General features: G+C 49.4%; 1 protein-coding gene across 5 annotated transcripts in view; it reads right to left on the minus strand.

Annotated features, from left to right (window-relative positions):
* Positions 1-22,075, minus strand: part of TTLL4 (tubulin tyrosine ligase like 4) — a 26,281-nt gene continuing 4,206 nt past the window's right edge. Inside the window, exons 1-19 of one of the 5 annotated variants that reach the window (XM_079311605.1) lie at positions 20,399-22,043; positions 18,079-19,338; positions 17,300-17,409; positions 16,840-16,885; positions 14,773-14,897; positions 14,271-14,381; positions 13,285-13,361; positions 12,484-12,678; positions 12,317-12,399; positions 11,116-11,244; positions 10,377-10,499; positions 8,787-8,885; positions 8,096-8,230; positions 7,230-7,367; positions 5,320-5,422; positions 4,595-4,805; positions 2,271-2,362; positions 1,634-1,713; positions 1-847 (exon numbers count right to left, since the gene is read on the minus strand). In XM_079311605.1, the coding sequence (XP_079167731.1) occupies positions 712-847; positions 1,634-1,713; positions 2,271-2,362; positions 4,595-4,805; positions 5,320-5,422; positions 7,230-7,367; positions 8,096-8,230; positions 8,787-8,885; positions 10,377-10,499; positions 11,116-11,244; positions 12,317-12,399; positions 12,484-12,678; positions 13,285-13,361; positions 14,271-14,381; positions 14,773-14,897; positions 16,840-16,885; positions 17,300-17,409; positions 18,079-19,316 (3,231 nt within the window). In that variant the 5' untranslated portion in view covers positions 19,317-19,338; positions 20,399-22,043 and the 3' untranslated portion in view covers positions 1-711. Of the gene's footprint in view, positions 848-1,633; positions 1,714-2,270; positions 2,363-4,594; positions 4,806-5,319; positions 5,423-7,229; positions 7,368-8,095; positions 8,231-8,786; positions 8,886-10,376; positions 10,500-11,115; positions 11,245-12,316; positions 12,400-12,483; positions 12,679-13,284; positions 13,362-14,270; positions 14,382-14,772; positions 14,898-16,839; positions 16,886-17,299; positions 17,410-18,078; positions 19,339-20,398; positions 22,044-22,075 lie in introns of those variants that run through there. The other 4 variants (XM_079311606.1, XM_079311604.1, XM_079311608.1 and 1 more) reach the window with 4 other exon arrangements.

Here is a 22,075-nt window from a genome sequence, read left to right on the forward strand (position 1 = left end):
AGCAGTTGAGTGTTAAAATTTAATAGAAATCCTTGAGAAACAAAGGGAAAATAGAGAGCAGACTTAGGAGAAGAGCACTAGCCTGCAGGGCACACCAGAAAGCCAATGGCCTTGAGGATGCTCCCTCCCCAGCAGCCCTATTGCCCCCACAGACAATCTGGAGCCACACTGATACCCGTGGTCTCTCTTGAGCAAGCCTGAGGTCTCCTGCAGGGCCTGTTTCTGGGGGTGGGCAGGATGCTGGCACAGACATTCAGAAAGGATAAAACTGGGCAGTTTTCCCTCCCAGCCATGAGGACTGGGGACCTATCTGCAGGGCCAGGCTGCAGCAGGGAAAGAGCAGACTCAGCTGCCAGCAACTCAGGACACAGACAGGCAAGCAAGGGCTCAGCCTGTGATGAACTGGGGACAAGAAGGGCAGGCTCAGCCAGCTCCAACACAGCAAAGAAACCACCATGTCAGGCTTCAAGAACAGTCTAGCACAAAGGCCAGATAACCCCCACTTCCTCAGGCTTTGCCACCTGTTTTAGAAACTCGAGCCACATAGGACTCCTCTTTACCCAGGAAAATATCCGTCCCTACAACCAGCCCCAAAACAAGTGTGCAGTGCAAAGGGCTTCCACAATCCTTGATCTACAGTGCCAGCTCCTGTCTCTTCCTTTGAGGTAGGTTGATATGTCCCCAGGGAGGGACAGTGGCTGCTTGGTCACATCACCAGGCAGTGTCAGAGAGGCAGCTAGCAGGTCTCTGGTTGGCTCCACCAGTGCACTTGTTGAGATGTAAGCTTTGAGTAGGGCTGGGCTCCAGGCATCTTGTGAGATCCTCACCAGCTGAAGGGAGGCATGTGCTGCAACGAAAAGGAGACCCTGAGCTTCTTAGGGACAGTGAGAAAGGACCAAAAGAACCATGGTACAATAATCATCTGCTGTATCATGACACATGAACTCAGAGACAGGGTTGCCAGGCTCACCTACTCCATCTCCCATCCCAGGCAGCACCACTGACCCCAACAGGTATTCCAAGATCAGCAGGACTTCAGGGTCACAGCTTAGTCTCCCTGTCTGTGTGTAAACCCAACTCCACCCTGGCCTCAGCACAGGAACAGCGATGACCTTTCTCCTAGAACCAGAGACCAAGAGTGTGCCTCCCCTCCACTCTGGCTTACCCAAACTCCAGTCCTCCACCTCTGCAGGAAGCTGTCAGCAGCCCAGCTTTGCTTGGGGAAGCCAGGAGAGTGCAATAGACCTGGAGGCCACACTGTTCCCCCTGCCAATGCTGCAGCTGAGAGCCTCTGCTCACTGTTAACCACATCAGTGTCCACAGAAGTGATACAAGTTCCAATGCAGGGAATATCTTGTCAGCATGTTCTCACCATGACAGCTCCAAGTATCACCTAATCTGGCTGTTCTGAGCTTCATTCTAAACTGGGTGTACAGTGCCAAAGAGACATGCCCAGTTGCACAGATATTATGCCAGCCCCATCTCTTGGCTCTCTACAGAGCAGAGACTTCAGAGCCTGTAAACCAACCTGCTCCTCTCCCCTTAAATAAAGCTGCTTTTCGAGCTGCCAGTTTTCAACCAGGACACCAGTCCAAAAGCCACACTATGAGCACCATGGCCAGTGCAAACTCACCCCAGTCTGTCCAGTTCCAGTTTGCTGAAGCCGTTTGATTGAATGCTACTCTTCTGGAGGAACGACTTTGGCAATGACCACTGTGAGAAGAGAGGAAGACAACAGAATGGCTATTTAAGTCATGTCAAAAATCCCTCAAGCCTGCTATGCTTTGCCATAGGCTGCCCTAGAGACCTTCAGCTAGAGCTGCCTCACTGCTGCGCATTGTCACTGCCACCAGCCTGTTCCCAGAATAGCGAACAGAGCAATCTTTGCTCTCTGCCTAATGAATCCCTCTGCTGAAAGTGGGAGTAGAGCACCTCGAGGTTCAAAAGAGTGGGTTTCTTTCAGGGTAACAAGGCACAGAAGTGACAAAGACTATTGCCTCACAGAGAGGAACAATGGGTAGAACAGATGCCAAATATGTAGGGCTGTGCCCAGTGCACCCAAGGATATTCAGATGCAAAATACTTGCAGATCTGATACACTGCTTATGGTTTCATGTTTGTGGGAAATAGGGCAGCATGGGTTTTTCCAGACTCCTGGAGGCCTTGGCAAAGAGGGAAGAAGGCAAACAGGTAAGACAGGAGCCAGAGAAAGCAGAACAAGCAGGATCTCTACCCAACTCTGTGCATGTAAACAACCGTCTCTGGCCTACCCTACCCACAGTTATACGCACCATCTGGGCCAAATCCATCCCTGCCCCAGTGTGGTAACCTTTGACACACCAGTTCTTCAGTAGCTCCAGACCTGGGAAGTGACAGAAGACAGTAAGTGAGAACAAACAGCCAGGTTTACAAAGAGTTAAGCCTTCCCAGCTCAGGGCATGCAAATATGCTGCACTGACCACACAGCACATGCTATGCAATAACTACTTGAACACGTGCTCGAGTGCCAGCAAACAGGGGTAAACCAAGGGCGTTCACCCTTTGTACGAACAAACATCAGTGCGTGGGCTGCTGCAGTGCTTGCCTTCCTCCCAGGGAGCCAAGACATTCCTTGCAGCAGGCTCAGTGGAACAGGGAAACTGGGGCAACACAGGATTTGCCGAATTAGACCAGATTGGCTGTCCCCCTGAGCCCAGTGCCTGCCAACAGCAGTACCTGATTTGGGCTGCACCGGTGAAAGTTCCCACTGTGCAAATGTAGAGCAGCTTTGCTGTCATTGACCCTTTTCCCAGAGGAGGGCAGCTCAGGCCAACCTGCTCCTTGCACAGCACTGATCAGCTGCAGCATCCTAGTGCATCATCTCCTCCTTACAGGGATTGATCCAGAGCTCGACCTGAGCTGAAATTTCCTGACAGAGAGCAAGACTGGCACAAGCCACGATCATCACTGGTATGACTGGAAGGGACCAATCCTCTCACCACATACAAGACGTGGTGCTCCAGAACACAGCAAGGTCATTTTGAAGCACAACCGTGTGTTCAACTGCACTGAACAGGCTCCACTTCCTCCAGGGCTCCCTTCTAGCTGTCCCCACTAAAGCCAAACACACTGCTCTTGGCCGACACAGAAATATTGAGAAATCCAAGACTACTCCCATCCTGTTTTCTTATTTAAGAGCCTTAGGGTCATAGCAGAAGGCTAGGGTGACTTGAAAATTAAGAACCAGCAGAACAATGGCTAGTCAATTGATCCTGTCCAGCTAGGATTACTATGATTTTCTATAAGATACCAGGAGAAATACTTGCTGTCCAAAGCCTGCTCCTTGGTGACCTTTCAGCAAGGCCCAGAATCTTGTAAAAAACCTCCACAGCTCAGGGGCCAAAAGGAGCAGGGCAGCTCAGATGCCTTGTCCTGGGTCTGTGCACCAGCCTGGGCTTTGCACCTTGCTGGCTAGGGAAAGAGGAGTGCTGCATGGAACACAGGGACATGGGAAGGGGATAAGGGAAAGGTGAGTTCTGGTCAGAGGTAAAGACCAATGATGGAATAGAGCAAATCTGCTCGTTTGGCTTCTTTGGGAAAGCTGTAGCACTGAACCAGGATCCTTGCCTCAGTGGCAATGTTCAGAGCAGCACTTCAGTGAGGATGATGACAGAATCTTTCTTCCAGCTGATGGAAGATTATCCAGCAAAGATACTAGCAAGGAAAAGGATGACATGTGCTGACAACACAGCCAGAGAAGGCTATGATGTTACCATCTCTCTGTGAAAGACTGTTACTGACCCCTTTGATACTCGCTTTAACACCAGCGAAAAGTGACAAACGCATTTTTTCTTCTTTCTCTCCTTGATAGCCATGTGAGGAGCACACATACAGTCACTGCAGTGGAAGACCAGCTCCTCCAGAAGCCTCTCCATATAGATCAGATACTGGATGAAAAGCCCTGAGCCACAGTCTCTTTATTTTCTCTAACCCTTCATGCTAGACCCCACTGCCTCTCTCTCCCAAATAGCTTATACTGCTGCCCTGACAGAGACAACTCTGGCTGAGAAGGAATAGCCCAGCTATGCCTCATTAAAGGATAATGTTTTTTATTAAAATACAGAATTGTGTCCTGAAAGGATGGAAGGGTTAGCTAGATTTCTAGTGTTTAGGAAAAATTTCCATTTGTATGCTGACTGTTTTTTATCAATCAGAAAGCTGCAGGAGACCAGAGAATAGGCCAAATTTTTCCTTCACAGATCACTAGTCAGGAGCAAGGCCCAGCAAAACCAGCTGTTTCTCCCTCAAAAGAGAGCAGAGGAACACAGTAAGAGACCAAAGCCACAGGTTGAAGGCAAAAATCTCAGTCTGCTTCACGCTCAGAGCACCTAGAAGTGATGGTGCTGTGCGTACCAGAACAGTTATCACCTCCCATCAAGTCAGAATAAGCTTTTTGTGATATCTGAAGCAGTCTGGGAAGGTAACACATTTCCTAGGGGTTAGTATGCAGGCAGGCAGCTCCCCCTCAACACTCATAGCTCAGAAGTCTCCCACGACTGCTGGCAGGCAGCCTGCCTGAGTCAGGTGGCTGCACCAGGCTTTGGAGGGCAGTTACCTTTGTGTCTATTCAAGTAGTATTTGAGCTCCCACTGGGTCACCAGGATGTTAAAGTAACGAGGCTGCTCGAAGAAGCGCAGGTACCGCATGGAGATGTGGCTGGGGAACACGCGCTCAAACTGCCCGCGCCGGGAATACTCATCTTCTGTCTCCACCAGGATGCGAACGTCATCTGGAGTCAGGATGTCCAAGACAGAAGAATAAAAATCCTGCAGACAAGAGCAACCCAAGGTCAAGAAGAAGCATGTCTCAAACAGAGGTCTCCATGTGTCTGAGATCTTTGGGACAAAGGCCACATGCAAACTGTGGAAGGAATCTAGGTTCAATGGTGACACCAACACTGCACAGAGCTGAAGAGAACACCAATTCTGCAGCCCAGCCTCTCTTAAGCACACTGCCAGGAGGCACACAGGCCAGTGGCCCTACTAATCTGCACAGGGACATAAGAAGGAACAGGCAGTCCTCAGACTCTGAGGACTCGTGGGTGATGTGCCTCTCAGCATATGCAGAATATATAGATGAGTCAGTGAGACAGTGGCTTAAGCAAACCCATTTATTTCTGACCAACTGTCTTGTAAGCCACTGGAGCCCAAGTGCACCCCATCATCTGGCTGACCCCAAAGAAGAGCACAATCTGAAGAGGGAAGAGGGATAGATATGTGGGAGTGGCTAAGACATGGGCTTGGCAAGATGGTGAAAATAACAGAGGAGGTTGTTTTGTACCTGGTCAGGTATCTTCTGCATCAAGTAATAGGCCTTCTTCATCTTCTCTGCTTTCAAATGCTCAGATACTGGCTTGGGCTTCTCCTTCGAAGCACTGCCCAGACTGAGGACACAAGAGAAACAATAGAGCATTTAAGTGGAGAAAATTAAGTCCTGTCATGGCAAAGCCGCTCCCAGCAACTTCTATAAAAGTAATGACACCCTCGTGTAAATGACATTGAGGACAGAACACTTTCTCCAAAGACTTCATTAGTTCTGAGATTAGTGATGGATACACAGCCTTGTGCATCAGCATTGAACCTGGGAAGGATGTGGGCAGGGAAATTAGGAGGACTCTGCCAGACCCTCACTAAGGCATTTCAGTGTTCCTTCACCCAAAAGGTGAGCCATCACCTACAATCACATGGGATGCAAGAGGGTCAGATGCACCATGACATGATTCACAGCACATGAAGCCTGGTGGGATCTCATGTTTACACCCCACTTGGAACACAGCTTCCTGACTGCAAACACAGGGATGGGGGTACAGGTACTCAGTACTGGTAGTGTACAAGGAAGAAGAGAACTCTGAGATCAAAAACTTCCTCTGGCAATATCCAAGTACTCTCAGGACTTAAATTCAGACACATCCCATGGGAAGTCATGAGGTCTGACCAGCAATCATCTATTCTAAGCTCCAACTGAACCATTTGAGGATGCCAGAATCTGGGAGATACTTGCTGAAAACCTTTTAATCCATCTATTAACATAGCTTGGTTTTTTCTTGCTGCTGCAAAACTTACTGGTTGCATGCAGATCCAAACAGGGAGAGCAGAACCTTGAGTCTGTGCTGCATGGTGCTTGGGGAACATACAGATCTACTTAAATTCTGCCCATATGAAAAAAAAAGCCCTTCATATGCTTCCCATGATAGGAAATACAGTTAAACAAGCTTGCCTCTGGATGCAAGAAATCTGGTAATGCATCATGTGAACCATGTTAAGGATCTATTTAATCCCCTGCAGGTCTTTCTACGGATACCTGCCCTTCAGCACTTCCCTTGGAAGTGGCAAACCAGCATGTGATCAAAGCACCGCAGATGAGCTGGTGAGAGCTCCCCATCTGGAACAGGCCCATGTTCCAAGCATCTCCACTGAAGACACAGGGCACTCAGAGGGCAAGAGTCACATCTTTTGGCATGCCCACATATCACTGCATGCTGGTGCTTAACCCGGCAAGCTGACCCTTCAGCGACATACGGCCAGCTGCCACTCTGCTGCAGGGAACAGACTGGTTTCCTTCCACCCATCAGGTTTGAAATCAGGATAAGCCTGAGCTGTGGTGAAACACAGAAGGATTAGGAGCCTGGCTGGATGCAGACCCAGGAATTAGCATTCTGCAAAAAACAGCCATGTTCGCTGCCAAGTAAGACTGTGCACACCTCCACCCATAGGTTGGCAAGATGCGACACCTGCAGTCCTGCCTAAAGAACTATCACTCCAGCATTTGCAAAATAACAGGTACTCCTCTTGCTCCAGGCAGCAGCATATCAGTTCTGGTAAGTCAGAGGGTAAGTGGATCCAGCCAGTCCTCCAAGCAAACAGACAGGCAATGAAACTTAACATCATATTAGTTCTGGCAGGAGGAAGGACAAGTGAGCACGACTTGACTAACTGCAGAGCAAGCACAAATTATACTGGCCTTACTTCCAACTATGGACTTGCAGAGAAGGCATAAATCCTTCTCCCTTGAAAAGACCTCAGGAACCAGATACTCAGGCAATGAGGCAAGTTCTTTGGACCCACAGCTGAAGCACCAGCAAGCACAGGCTTTCAACAGCTAGAAGCCAGAGCTTGCTGAGCTTCAAGCAACCTCCCACATGAAATCCCTCAAGAAAAAAGCATGCTTCTCTGACAGAGAAGGGGACTAACCTGCAGATAGAGCTACTTCTTGTTTGTGTCTTTGAGGCCATACTGTCCATGCTGGGCAGAACAAAGCCAGCGAGGTTGAGGAGGTCCCGAATCATCTGGCCCTTGATGCTCACATCCAGTGGGGAATTGGAGTGGAGGCTGCAAAGAGGAAGCATCACAGCCTGAGTGCTAGAATGAAGGTGTTGAGCCCTATGGCCCTGAGATGAATCCCTGGGTTATTCCTGACAGGGACACAAACACCAGCCTGTCCCTTGCCTCATGAAACCAGCCATAAAACACTGAGAGAAAAATCCTGACAATAGCTCTTTGAAGGGGGGGCTTCCTATCAGAAATAGTTAATTTTTCCATCCCTTCCCAAGTTTGCTAGAAATAGGCAAATCCATCCCCAGAGCTCTGTGTCCATGGCTCTGTGTACAGCTCATGCCCACCCACTCTCTCAGACAGAAGGGGCTGTGCTCGGTTACCCTGCAGCTCCTGGCCCTGCCTGCACAGCTGACACCACACGGCCGGATGCCATCAGGAAGCAGAGAATGGTGCACGAGGCAGTGAAACTGCTGATTGCTTCTGCCCACGCAAAGAAATCTCTGCCATCACCCGTTCTGTACGAGATACATTCCTCCTTGGCCTTCCTTTTTTAACATACTCTTTCCTGGCTCTAGCTGGAGCATGCCCAGCAAAGCTTTCTGAGCTGCAGATAAATGTTGCTTTCCCAGACAGGGAGGGCTTTGATTCCTGCAATCTGGAGACGGAGGCTTCAAAGCTCATAGTCTTTCAGCATAGGCTACAGGGTGCATTGCAAGTCAAACTCACTATGTAGTAAAAGAAAGGCTAATATCCACTCTGCTGTGGCTCAGAATATGCTTTACCTTGGGGAAATGTTGACTTCTAAGATCCAGGGCTTGAGTTTTTCATCCAGCATGATATCAAACCCAAACAGCTCATGGCAACAATACGGCCGGCGCACGTACATCTTCACCAGGCTGTTCACGTAGGGCTCAGAACTGCAAGCCAAGAAAAAAAAATGTTTGTTTGCAACAGTCAGACAGATAGCAGAGCTCTGGCTGTTCACAGCACGTGTTGACAGTTCTGGAAGTGTAATGCAGCCACGTGCTGCAGGAACAGGTGGGCTGAGGGACCAACACAAGGCTGTGAGCTGCTGCTGCTTCACCACGCATGGATCGAGCACTGCATCCTGAGCATCCCTGCTGTGTCAGGTAGCATCCCCCTCTGAATACAAGATTTATCCTGCACCAGGGACCATTCTCTCAGGTTTCCAGGCAAAGCAGGGGAGTGAGTGACAAGCTGGGCAATTTTGGGTACACTGCACTTTCCTGGCCTTCAGGCAAGTCAGGGAAAGTAAGGTCTATTTAGTCACTGCAGCTACTGTAGCAGAAGCATAAGTAACAGGATGAAAGGAGGGATCTGCATAGAAATACTGAAGCCAACAGCAGTGATACAATTTCAATAAAGAGCAAAAGGACCAGGCTGAGGAGACTGGACAGTCAAAGGGGCCAGGGTGCACCTCAGACACACAGAGCAACGGGTGCCAAGACTCACGCAATAATGGTTTTGATAACGATGTCCTTAATCTTCTCCCAGATGGCCTCACTATTAACTCCCTTCTGGGTCAGGTAACTCCAGAGAGCTTTGAGTGCCCTGTCAGAGAGAAAGCAAAGGAATTAGCTTTGTAGCCCCTTGCTGCTGGTGGTGAAAGCAACATAAGGGAACCCTGACAGCACTCTTCCCTGGCATGGCAATCCTCCTGACATTCTCAAACCTCTCAGTTCCTAGTTGCTGCTCTCCCCAGCCTGGCCCCTGGTCTTGAAGGCCCAAGCTACTAGGAACATGAATCTGTCATAGACTTCTCTCAGCTCACTCCCAAATTAGCACAGAGCAAGGTAAGTCAGGCCCAGATCTTGTCTTCCCTCCCCCTCCATGTCCTCAGCAAACCTCCTCTTCCTAGAGGCCTTCCCCCGCAGCACTGCAAAGCAGTTCAGCAGGAATTCAACAAGACCCCAAAAATGTTCTAGCTAAAGCCACTTCACTGAGGCTTGAGGATTGAAAAAAAAATCTGGAAAATGTAGGTAACAAGATGGTATGGAGGAGCATCTATGCTTTTACAGGAATTTCCCACACCACATTGAGTGCTGCAAACTGCTCTGACACCAAGCCAAGGATGCTCAGATATTTCTCAAGTGAGACCATGTGGCTAATGGCCAGGAATCCAAAGGTCACGCTTCCTGCATACAAGATGGAGTGGATTACAGCCACACTTATCTTTAACACAGGAGCAGCCAGCTTTGACTTGCATGCAAGTATTGAAAACCCACACAATTTCACCCCCACACAATTGCAACTGCTGAGAGGCAGCAGACCCTGCTAAAAGTACCAGTGGAGGAAGAGATCACTGTGCAGCAAGTCTAGGTCTAAGCAATTCAGTGACAGCAAAACACCTTCTGCAACTCCCTTTGAAATGCAGTAGCCCTGCCCAGGCTGATAATTGAGAACTCTATCCTGCACTATTTTTAAAAGGGTTCAAACACCACCATGGAATCAGAGGCAAGTTCCTGGGACTTGCATCCATTCACCCATGGGAGAACAAGGAATGCAAACTCCTGCAAGATTGCACCCCTCCTCCCAAAGGCCTAGAAATGGCACACTGCTCCTATTCCCACTGAGTAGAACATAAACTTACAGTTCTAAACCAGGGCTGTCCCCTTCTCTGCCTCCACAGCAAACTCAAGAATTAGACAGGCAGAAGCTCCCATCTAGCCAATTTAAGCATGACCCATTCAATATCTAACAAAATCCAATCAGATTCTGCTTTAACCACATTCCATCATCCCTACAATAGGTGAAGGGGATGAATGAGCAGAGATCAGTACAGCATTGGAAGCAGGGAATGGCACAGACACAGGCAGGATGAACAGCATTTACAGCTCAAGCAGCAGTGGACAGGATGATCCACAAGTCAGGGAGACCATCCAGATTCCACTGACAATGGTAAAATCACTCTATTCTTTCAGTTTCCCAAGTGGGAGCAGATGATACAGAAAGCAAGTTTAAGTTTTGGGTAAGAATACTGAAAAGTGTCTGACTTAATGAGAAATAGAAAGAGCTACCTTGTACCCTAAAAGCAGTACCTACCATTTGTGTCCCTGACAGGCAGTCTCATCTGAGTTGGATTTGTACTCTGTGTTCTTCTTGTTCACACTGTAGTTGGTCAAGTGCATGAATTTGTTGCCAAGGCTCTCCATTGAGGAGGAGTACCTGGAGGAGGCAAGAGGAACACAAGTTGTCTGAGACTGAAGTGGCTGTCCCCAGGTCCACCAGGCAGGCACAAACTTTGTTCTCATCTCAAACCACTCTCAGCCATCCACCAGCCCTGATGCCTGCAGCTCCCTGTCCCCACAGAGCTAATGGAACAAAACATGAGACAGAACTGCCTTGGGTCAGTGGAATGCAATCCCACTCTCAAAGCATGTCCTCAAGAAATAAAAGCCAGAGCATCAGTGAGCAGAAGCACTGATGCAACTGCATCAGCGTGAGGCAATACAATAAAAACTGGAAGAAACATCTCAGTTTCTGGTGTGCCAGCTTTGATGCAGAATGTAGCACAGACAACATATTTCAAGAACTATTTTACACTGAGCTGATCTTTCATTGGGAAGGTTGGATGTAGGCAGCATCCTTGCACATTCCCTTTCAACAGTCACCTGCAGCGACCCCGTGTGTTTCCACATTGCTTCTTAAGCAAGCAAGATACAGCTTTAAGCATCACCCTTATAGGGGATGACTCCCTCCTGCCCCACCCAAGGCAAGTACCACAGCCACAGATGCCTGGGCACCAAGGCAGCCCCCAGCACCACTCTCCTGCACAACCTACTTGCAGCTAGCAAAGCGAACCAATCCATCCTTGAACAGGTAAACCCTGAGGGGATCATAGCAAGTGACGTAAACATAGATCCTCAGGTCAAACTTCTTCCCGCCAATGAGGTAGGGTTTGTGCAGGTATCTGCAGAGGGAAGTAAGCACATAAGGGTTATAATTTTCATATGCTCTAACTCCCAATTCAGAAGCCCTGGCAAAGCAAGGGATCAATGCAGAAGCCTTTTTGCACAGTATTTCCAAGTTAATCACCCCACAGACAAAATAGGAGAAAGAGCAGCTCTCCCATTCTCAAGGAGCACATAAGCAGTGTTTCTTTCTGCTCAGTTCCATTTTGAAGAGATTTTCCACAGTTTTAAGGCACAGTAGCTTTTTCACACCCACAACGCTGATTGCAATATTCAGGAACATCTAAAACATGCAGTACACCACAGATGGTTTTGTACAGTGAGCAGAAACAGTTGGGTATTTTAATCCAAATGATTTGATTATTCATCCCAGAAGTTCATGATTTTCCATAGGAAAGTTTATCTCTTTGCATGAAGAGCAGACAGGGAGAACTAACAAGCAAACACAACAGCTCTCTGTCTGCCAAACACTGCAATTTTCCTGCCCGCACAAGAATCTTCCCAGAAAGCAACTTCAAATCAAGATGAACTATTCCACTTTTCTGCAGAAGGAGAAGGAGATTGAGAACTCTGTTATTTCAAGAAAATCCTTTGACTAACATCTACATGTATTGAGATCTTACTGAACCATTCTAACTTGGATAAGAGCAAGTCTTTGACAATTGCCACCTCTTCCTTGGGACTACTCTTCCCACTGTGCTTGTGTGAACTGGATAAGGTTTGTTTGTCTCCAAACATGTCAAACCCCAGAGTACAGAGCAGTGGGAGCTGGATCACAGCTGAGCTGAAGCTGTCCACCAGACAGCTCCAGAAAGTTCATGAAACCAAGTTGTGTCTGAGACCTCAAATATCTACAGAGAGACAGCAGCACTTCGGTAAGCCCAGTTGCAGCTGACAGAGCCAAACTTCCAGCAGAAGGACAGTGCACCAGATGCAGAACCAGACAGTCTCCAGATGCAAATCAGGTACTTCTGTTTTGTCACACAGTGGCAGTGGCCCAGAACTGGCCAGAGATACAAGACACTAAGAGGTTCCAGGCCGTGTGTCAACTTTGGTTTTATATTCACTCACCTCTGTACCAGTAGTGGTCTCCTTTTGGGGAGCTGGCTCCATTTGTGGATGACCTGGATACCAATGCCTCTTGCTGATGCTGGCTGAAAAAACACAAACACAAGAGGATCAGATCTTCACCCTGCACCTACAAAAGGACAGAGGATTGAGTTCTGCTTTACACCTACTGGTTTCACAATCCATTTCTGTCGGCTAGCTCCTTCCTCCCATGCTTTCCTGAGTAATTTGATGTCCTGGGGCAGGATGAAGGATTGAGGGAAGAAATTAAACTCCTTTTTCCCACAGCGAGCCTGCATCTTCACCAGGTTGCGCCACAGACGGTCCTTCCTTCCAATTTGAAATGAGCCAGGGAAGTGGTTTAGCTGGAAAGGAACACAGATGCTGTGAGATCTCTTTGCTTCCCCAACTCCTTGTCCACCCCTTCCTGCTCCCTTGGCAGAGGATACATCCTTTCTGAATACAGTGCAGGGTGTCAGTCTTTGCACCCCCTCAAGATTCCACCTACTCCTGACGCTTCACAGGGACAAACCACATAGTTTTGAGCATCACAGCTCTTCAGAACAGGCATGTACTTGTGATAGATGCCAAACCTTTGGTCCCTCACAGGTTCTCAAGCCATGAGCCACACCTGACTATTCTGTGATCAGAGTAAGGTACATGCCCTTCATTGCACTGGCAGCAAGGGCACTGTCCCTACCCCTCAGTTCTGCCAGAAGGACTGCTTTAAGCAGACTGAACTTAAAGAAGCTCACAAATAAACACAGTTTGGCTACAGCTTCAGTCTGGACAAAAGCCATCCTCACAGCAGAGATGATCCTCCACCTATGCCTGCCTCTTCCCAGTTTTGAAAGGGACTCTGCAGGGACAGCTTGCACAACAAACACCTGGTCCTGAGAAGCGGGGCATCCAAATTGCTTCCAACACATTCTCCATGCACATGAAAGAGGTCAGCCAAAAATAGCCCCTACCTTTTGGTGCTCCCTGATGGCTTTGAAGCCAGGGGATTTCATGTGGTGACCCCAGCAACCCAGCCAGTCATTGCTTTCTGCAGGAAAAACAGAAAAGTCCATGACAGAGCACCTTGCCACCCACAAGAGTCTCTCAACTCACAGCACCCCACCTCCTTGGGCTAGCAGAAGCATGCCAGGGATGCTGCACAGCTACAGCACAAAGCACTCATGCTCTCTACTATAAAGCAGCCAAAGCAAGAGCTGTGAGTAGCATCCAGTTAACCAAGTGGGTCATATCCTTGCAAATATTACTGGCTGCAAGAGGCACAGGGTCAAGGAATGCCTTTAATTCCCCAGCATCCTGACTTCTCTGCATTACAGCTGGCAAATGAGGCAGCTGGCTAATGAATGCTACACTGCTGATGGACATATAGGATGCCAAAACTTCTTAGGACTTCCTCTGCCCTCCATGTCTCATTATAGCCACAAAACAGTGTGTGCAGAGGTCTCCTGATTCATGTAGGAGTCCCATAAATACTTTCAGGAGATCGCATTCCAGAGTATGGATCATAGCTGCAAATGCTCAGTGCTTCTCTACACATCTCTTCCATGACAAGACTCCCAACACTGAGAACTCTGGCTATGGTCTTCCTCCTCAGCACATAGGGACAAGAAGCAGCACTGCTGGACCTGGCACTACTGAGGGCCAGCCTCCTCAGAGTGGCAAGCCAGAACAAACTTGCCTCACATCTGCCTCAGTTCCTGACAGCCCAGGAGCAAGTCCTTCTGGTCTATGCCAAGAACAAGCCATGAGACAGATAAGACCCCACTGGGACCCACAGATTTTGGACACTGCAGGTCACACAGGCAAAAACGTGAACCCAGCATCCTGCAGTGGATGCCAAGCCTGTATTGCTTCTGCTCTGTTCTTTGCATGCATTCTGCCTTCTTGTGTCCATGCGCTGGAGCCAAGGAAGGACACAATGTTGTCTCCACCAACTTACTTTTGCTAACTCTGAAGTGGGACCTGCCAATGGTTTGCTTCACTATGTTAGGCGTGACTCTGCACATTTTCCATCGCAGCAGCTTCCTCTGCTCCCAAGGCAGCTTTTCCACTAGGAAAGCAAAAAGTTAAAGACTGGAGAAAAACAAGCACAATACTTGGATTTACTACACCTGCAAAATCCTTATGGTTTGCTGCACAGGCACCAGGCCTGTAGATAAGGGTGCATAAGCCCTCGTTGCAGAACTGTCATGGAGCAGAAGACTTCACAGCTGGGGGGGATCCAGGACACTGGAACATTTAGTGGCAGCCTGAGTTATGCTCCAGACAATGGAAGCACACGGTTTACTGCAGTCATTTGGATATCACACCAGTCCTGGGTCTCATCATGGGAAGGGTTAAGGGCAGCCCTGCCAGCCAGCTCCAGGCTGTATGCTAGTACCACTTGCTCCCAATAATGGGCTGGCCACTCTCACCCTATGCAACAACAGACCCTGGCTCACCTGTCTCATCCCGAGTACTGAAGTAGATAGTTGGAGGCACATTAGGGAATAAACTGCACACAAGAGCTGGTTTGAGCACTTTGTCTTGAGTTTCAGCAGGTTGGGCCAGGCACTCGATGCAACTCCTAAGAAAGATGAAGCAGTAGGCAGCTGGCTAAAAGTGGAAAGTAACAAAGGAAGAGGGAAGCCGGAAGGAGCCCTAATCTGGGTATCAGGAATTCACACCATCATTGCAATGTGGTGCAAGCAATGGGCACTAAGGTCAGTAACTCAGTCTGCAGCAGTGAGGGGGTGAATCTACAATGAATGCACATGCCAAGTAACCACTGTGGGGTTTGTGACTTTCTGGGGCAAGGAGTGAAGTTTTTTACAAGACAAACCCTGTAACCTTGTCCAAGGGGTGGAGATTGTGATTAAACATGTGATTAAACTGTTGCAACCCTCATGGTTTTGCTGTGTTGCAGGGAAGAGGGATAGAGTTTTACCCACTGCACGTACACCCTACCGTAGCAAGCCTCAATACCTGGAAAAAGGGATAGAATTTGTAATGTTTCTATTAAGGTTGTGATGAAGTGAAAAGTAGGGTTTGCAATGAACATATATTCAAATATATGCCACTGCAGCCAGTGGAAGAAGCCACACCAGAGCAATCCAATAAGGAAGAAAGAGCAGCAAAAGAAAAGGAACTACAACACAATATTGCAAATCTCTCAGGCCACCCCTGGCCTCACTGAAGGGACTGAGTGTAGCTTGTTGCAAAAGAATTGGAGACCAAGATGTGGGTTCTCAAAGTCTTTGTTGTTTTTCTTTCTTTTCAGTACTAAAATCAATAATTAAAAGTTTATGAATTGGTAAAGGATTATATTGGTTAACATTTTCTAGCACAAAACTAGTTTTGCCCACAACACACTGAAGGCAGGAGACAGCTGCAAAGGTTTCAAGGCCAGGCCAGCACACAGCCTGCACAAAGAAGTGGTGAACATCCCTCTTTCCTTGCTACAAGAGGCATTTAGCCCAAGCACTGCTTCCCCATTTGCCACAGAGGCCAACCAGACATATCCTACCAGAAAGAGCTGCTGGGCCAGTTTACATCACCTCTGCAGGACTTTCACAACAACATGTGCACACCCAGAGCTCTGCAGCACCCTAAGGCTCAACACTTTCTAACAGAAAGCCTTGCTTGTCTCCCACATTAGTGATGACATTATGGGAAGCAGCAAGTTGTCAGGCAGACAGCAAAGCCTAAGGCAGTCCCTGTGCAAGACCAGCTCCCACTGCTGGATGGGCAAAAACAGGTCCAACAAAGGTCAGCCAGGAGTCATGAAAGCAGGGCTCAGATGATGACAGGCTGACCAATCCTCCCCAGAAAAAGATGCTCCCATAAGCTGAAGAAAAACCCAGGCTCCAGGACTTGTTTATAGGATGCTATGATGAGACATGAAAGTCCAAGGAGCTTCTGCAATTTCTGGCCCAGGACACCTCCATTCTGCTTCATCTGCCAGGCAATGACATGCAAGAGCATAATTTATTCCAGTAAACCTAACTCAGCAACTGGCAGTGCCAGTGAAATTAAGACCCCTGTTTTGCTGGAGTCAATGCATCCTTAGCACTTTACAGGCTGTGGCCTGTAGCAAAAGAGGTAGTTCTAGTCTGCAGGGTCAAGGAAACTTGCTTTGGCTGGCACATCTGTTCCTACCTTCACTCCTTTACTAAACATGCTAACATGTCCTCTGTAACCATGGAGGGCAAAGATGATGAAATCACAGAATATGCAGATTTGGAAGGACCCACAAGGATAATTGAGTCCAGTTCCCTGCCCTGCACAGCATCATCCCCAAGAGTCACACCCTGTGCCCGAGAGCACTGTCCAAACACTTCCTCAACTCTGTCAGGCTTGTGCTGCAGCCACTTCCCTGGGGAGCCTGTTCCAGTGCCCAGCCACTGTGAAGAACTTTTTCTAATGTCCAACCTAAAACTCTCCTGACACAACTTCAGGCCATTCCCTTGGGTCCTGCGACAAGTCTGGAAAAATATGCTAAATTTAGTACACTTTTTGCAGCTACTAACCTGGATCCAGGAGACACATCAGCATCAGAGGAAGCATCTGAGTCACCTGCAGGAGGGAACAAACTCAAGTTTTGTCTCCTTGAGGAGTGAGTACACACAGAATTAGGAAGAGAGGAAACATGCTCCAGGGAACAGAACCTTCCAGCTGCCCCAAATCCTTGGATCCTGCCCACAAATTAGGTTTGTAAAAACAGGGGAGGGAGCAGAGCTGACAGCCCTGCACAGAGAGGAGATGAGTAAGCTCTGGAGAAGGACAGTGGTGAGCCCTAGCTTCCTCCTGGAAGGAACCCATGCAGTTCCTCCTTGCTGTTACATCACTTTTGGGCTTAGTAGATCCTGAAATGGCAGCATGAATATAAGACAAGAGGGGCAGCTGTGCTCACCCCCAGCTCCCAGACAGCTCCTGCACTCCCCACACTGAGGCATGGAGCACAGCCCTCCCTGGGGAACCAGCACTCACTGTCCTCATACTCCTCTTGACTGCAGCTCTCATCCAGGCCATCAGGAAGTTCTTCCTCTGCTTCATCCTGGGGATGGCTCAGCTCTGGCAGTGACTTCTCAGCAGTAGCACTGTGAAAAAGGGCATCACATCAAAAGGAATGGTACATGCCTTCCAGGGCCAAAAATCCAGAAGCCCATGAGGCAGCATGAGATAATGCAATGGGCAAGGGAATGAGGGCACTGCCTCTCCACTGCTGATGTACAAACACTCACCTCAAGCTAGCAAGATGAGTAGGCCCCAGACCATGCTCTGTAACATACTGCAGAGCAGCTAGAAAGAAGAGGAACAAGGACACCCTCTCCCAGCAGGAGAGCAGAAGTTCCATGTTCTCACACCCTCTCTATCCTGTATTAGCTCTGTGTTCCTTTATGAACCCATGTCTCTGACTAGGAAGGGCAGGCTTCATTCAACATATGTGCAGAACTAACTACTGCAGGCAGGGCCCCCAGCTGGGGAGAACAAACTAGAAATGCCACACAGTAATACCATGCTGTGGTTGAAGGAAAAGCTAGAACACCTTAGAGCTATCCTGAGGGCCCTTGTTGAGCTGGGGGTTTCAGGAAGGTGCCCCACCCACTAGGATGCTGCAGTTGGGTTTTGCTCAGGGACACAGCCCATGGTTATCCTTATGGCCACCTTGTACTGCCCACAGTGCATCCCCTCCCAGCACACAGACATGCAACGGCCAGCCTGGCACATCCTGCCACAGCCTCCCTCCTCCTCCTGCCTCTACTTACTTAAGCCTTCCTGGGACCACAGCCTGGGCCTGTTTCTCCTCTTTCTCCAGCTGGATGGTGGACACCTGTGCTGCCACTTCAGAGATGGCAGTGAAGTGCAGAGGCTCTGTTCTGGCCAGGGGGTTTCCCGCGCCCAGAGGGCTCGGCACGCCCTCGGGACGGCAGCGGGTGCTGCAGTGGGGAGCGCCGGCACGCGAGGCTGAGGGACGGTCACCGATCCGCTCGGCGTGGGCAGCGCCATCACAGGTGCCCCTAAGGCTCGAGTTACTGCTAAGGCAATGGCTCCCCAGCTCCGGGCTCAGGGGAGACATGGCTTCTTTCCGGATGATCTGCACTCCGGCATGCTGCCTCCTCCTGCTGCTCTGGTTGGACAGGCTGCTCACATTCGTAAGGCCAGAACTTTCGACTTGGCACCCAAAGCCTCTGTATGTGACAGCCTGACTAGGCAGCTGCTGCATGAGGCTCTTCTCCAGTTCCTTCTCTTTTGAGCTGTGAAGTCTCCCCGTAGCATTGTCCAACGAGCACTGCTCCTTCCTGAGGATCGCACTGCTTGGCACAGGGCTAAGAGAGGGGACTGTGTTTTGCTCTGACACAACACTGCTGTTTGTCACTGCTCTGTTGATCAGGCTGCTAGGGATGCTGTCTCTATCGTCTCCAGAGTGGGACCAGGAAACAGCAGGAAAACTCCGGGTATTTTCTGCCTTTTTCATCTTCAGTGACTGCAGACAAGGCACTTTAGCACTGCTTGGCCATAGGAAAGAGCTGTTATTGAGCACTGGTCTAGAGGAGCTGGCAGCCTGCTGACCTGAGCTGAGGGCAGAGCCTCTGACCCCAGCTCCAGAGCGCTCCTCTGCTGGCAGGCAGGGCTTCATCAGCATGGAAGACATCACCCTTCCTGTAACAGAGTCAGTGTCTGGAGGGCTTTGGAGGCTGTCTTCAGTGGGCTGTGCATGGCATAGTGACGGGGAGCACAAGAGGCAGGATTGCTGCAGAGGGATCCCTGAGGGGTGCAGGATGTGATCCTGGAAAGCACTCTCATACCTCTCCTCTAAATTCCACACAGGTTTTGCCTGCTGCTGAGCGAGGCACCAGGCCCAGCATGGATCAGGTCTTTCTGGCAAAAGGATGTCTGTCTCCAGCCCAATGGTATTCTGCTGTTTGGGGCCTAGATTAGCATGGTCTGGTCCTGCAGACGCCATGTAGAGCCATAGCATGTGAGGCACAAGCATGTCAGTCATCTACAGCAGCATCTTTGCTGGCCTGAAACAAAAGGACAGCATGAAAGAAACTGTGCTGTCAGGGCACAGCACCCAGCCCAATGCCACACACAAGGAAAGCAGGGTGAGTTGCTTTCCCTGCAGGATGGAAACCACATCTCCCATTTACTGAGCTTACCAAGAGTCTTCTGAGACCAAGTCAAAGAATGGCTGGCATCTCTCATGAAACCAGAGGATACAAAAAAGCATAGTAAAGAGAGCCATCTGCAGGAAAGTCTGTACCCTGCAAACACACAGGGGTGCCTGACTACCAGCCATGGCCATGGGGTAGCAGCCCCAGCAGAGTCATCCTGTCTGCAACAAGAAGCTGTTTGCCTGGGACCCACATGGCAGCTGGAGCCCACTCCTACAGGTCTGTGTCTCCAACATCAGCCTCCTGACTCTGCCACAAGCCCCAAAATGTCTGCTTATTTTTTCTCCCTATTCCTTAAAGCTTCAGATCACAAGGTTACACAACTAGGTGAGAACCTCAGACCTTGCTTTTTAAAAGGAACATGTTTTTCACGTTCCTTTTAAAAGGATGTTTTCTCAAAAATGTTTTCTCAAAAAGCTCGGTGAGGGCTAAAGGCTTCCTATAGAGCTCAAGACTGAGAAGGCAGCAAGAAATGCAGGGCTGTTCTAACATTAACACATCTGTTTCCAGCAGAGACTGGCAGTACTGTGCACAACACATTTCTTCTCACTGCAGTCCTACAGAAAAGTCCCCTGCAAGGAGCAAACTGGCAGACCACAGAGCTGCAGATGTAAGTGTCCTGAATCTTCCTAGAATGAACTATTGCACCATACTTGCAACATCCTCTTGCCTGAGGAAAAAGGAAAAGAGAAAACAAACCACTAGCCAGTTACTGCTTTAACACATGCCTGGAGGGCCCCTGGATACAGCTGCGATAGGAATTTGTATTCCAAGCAGGCTGGCTGGTTCTTCCACCTTCCAGCTCTCACACACTTGCATGTTTAAAAAAAAGGTATAAAAAGGATAAGCAGTGCATCAACCACCACACTCTTCCTTTTCTTGCTATACACATCCACACTCCTTTCCTCACCTGAAAGACAAGCCTCATATGCAGCAGTCAAAGTGTAGCTTGGAAACCTGAGGTTGCCTCTGTAGCACCCATCACAGCAGCTCACACCACGACAGGGTGGTGTGACATCAGACAGACCTACACCTGCCAGACTTTCTCAAGTTGTGAATCAGCTCCAGTCTCTAGCACGTACCAGGTCAGCAGCATCTCAGCCAGAGGATGCAGGAGATGGAACATGCCATGCAGGATCCTATGGGAGCTACACACTCTCAAGGAGAGCTGCTACCCTGCCAAGTTCTGCAAGGAAATACAGAAGGTGCCAAGTCCATTCCACGCCCATAGGGCTGTATTGCTTGCTAGAGCTTGTATGGTCAAGCTGAGAATTCCTGATGAGGACAGGGCACCTGCATCCCAGTGGGAGCTGCAGCCCAGAGGGGCTCCAAGCCCCACAGAAGAGAATCCCACAACTGATTCCATTGCTACCCAATCTGCCCCAGCAGCAAACCTGGCTGTGTTGTGACATTCACAGCGATTAGCACAGAGCGAAGAAGCTGTGGCTCAGATGCCGCCACCTGCCCAGCTCAAATTTCCACCAGTAAACATGGGAGCAGAGCTTGGCTTCCACACGCTGCCCCCGCCAAAATGCACCCAGCTCACAAGCGCACTCGGACCACAAACTGACCCTAAGACACCACTGAACATAAGTGCTAAAGAGCAAATGAAAATCCAAGGAGAATGAAAGTGTTCCTGCCTAGAGGGTCTGTCACTGTGGCATCACCGCGCTGCCAGTCTGGCCATCGCCTGCACTCTCACCCGGCTGCAAATGACCTTGTAAACCAGCCTGAAGTGAAAGCCATCTGTACCTCATCTCCACCCGGCTTTACAGCTATCAGTGGATCATCCTCCTGTAAAAATAAAAGTGATGTGGCCTAATGAAGTTGTAACAAGGGCTGTGAATCTTACAGTCAGCTTATACACAGGTGTGAAAATGCCAGCAGAAGCCCTGTGTGACCCTGATCTGGAGTAAGTGACAATGGTGGCACAGATGTGACTGACAAAGACATGGGAGTACTGCTGACAGCTGTGAAGTGTCAGAGTGGAGGTCTGGCCATGGCACAGCCTTAGCTAATACTGCCTGGAACCCAGCCCCACAGTAGCAGACAAAAATGTGCTGAGCTTGCCCCTCTCCAGAGCAGTTTTGTCATGAAGCTGCAGAAGCATCTGGGCCAACCAGCACAGGGGAGGGGTGTGCAGGAAGCAGCAGCTGCATAAGAAAGCTGCAGGGCCTTTAGTACAGCTTTCAGGTAAAGGCTAGGGTGACCATCACTGTTTCCCTGTGGAGACACAGGAGCTCAGAGATAGGGGCAGGGGGGGCAGGAAGGATGAAAGGAAGACACCCCCACAGTGGGCAGGTCAGGATGCACCCAGACTGATAGCACCAGCCCATGCTGCCTGTCCTTCGCCCATCCACACCTCCTGCATGCCAGCACAGCCAACTCTAATGTCCACCTGAAAACTGTCTCCCATCCTTACTGCAAGGACAGCTTGACAAAGCAGCTGCTGAGCATCCAAGAGACCTGACAGAGATGGAGGGAGGCATCTTCACACGCCAGGCTGTGGTCACAACAGGACAGCAGCTGCCACATCTCTGTAGCTCTGGGTAGGAACCATACCAAGGTAAGTTTTCCCTTTATGTTT

The sequence above is a fragment of the Erithacus rubecula genome (genome assembly GCF_903797595.1).
Source record: "Erithacus rubecula genome assembly, chromosome: 8".
In the NCBI taxonomy this organism is placed as follows: Eukaryota; Metazoa; Chordata; class Aves; order Passeriformes; family Muscicapidae; genus Erithacus; species Erithacus rubecula.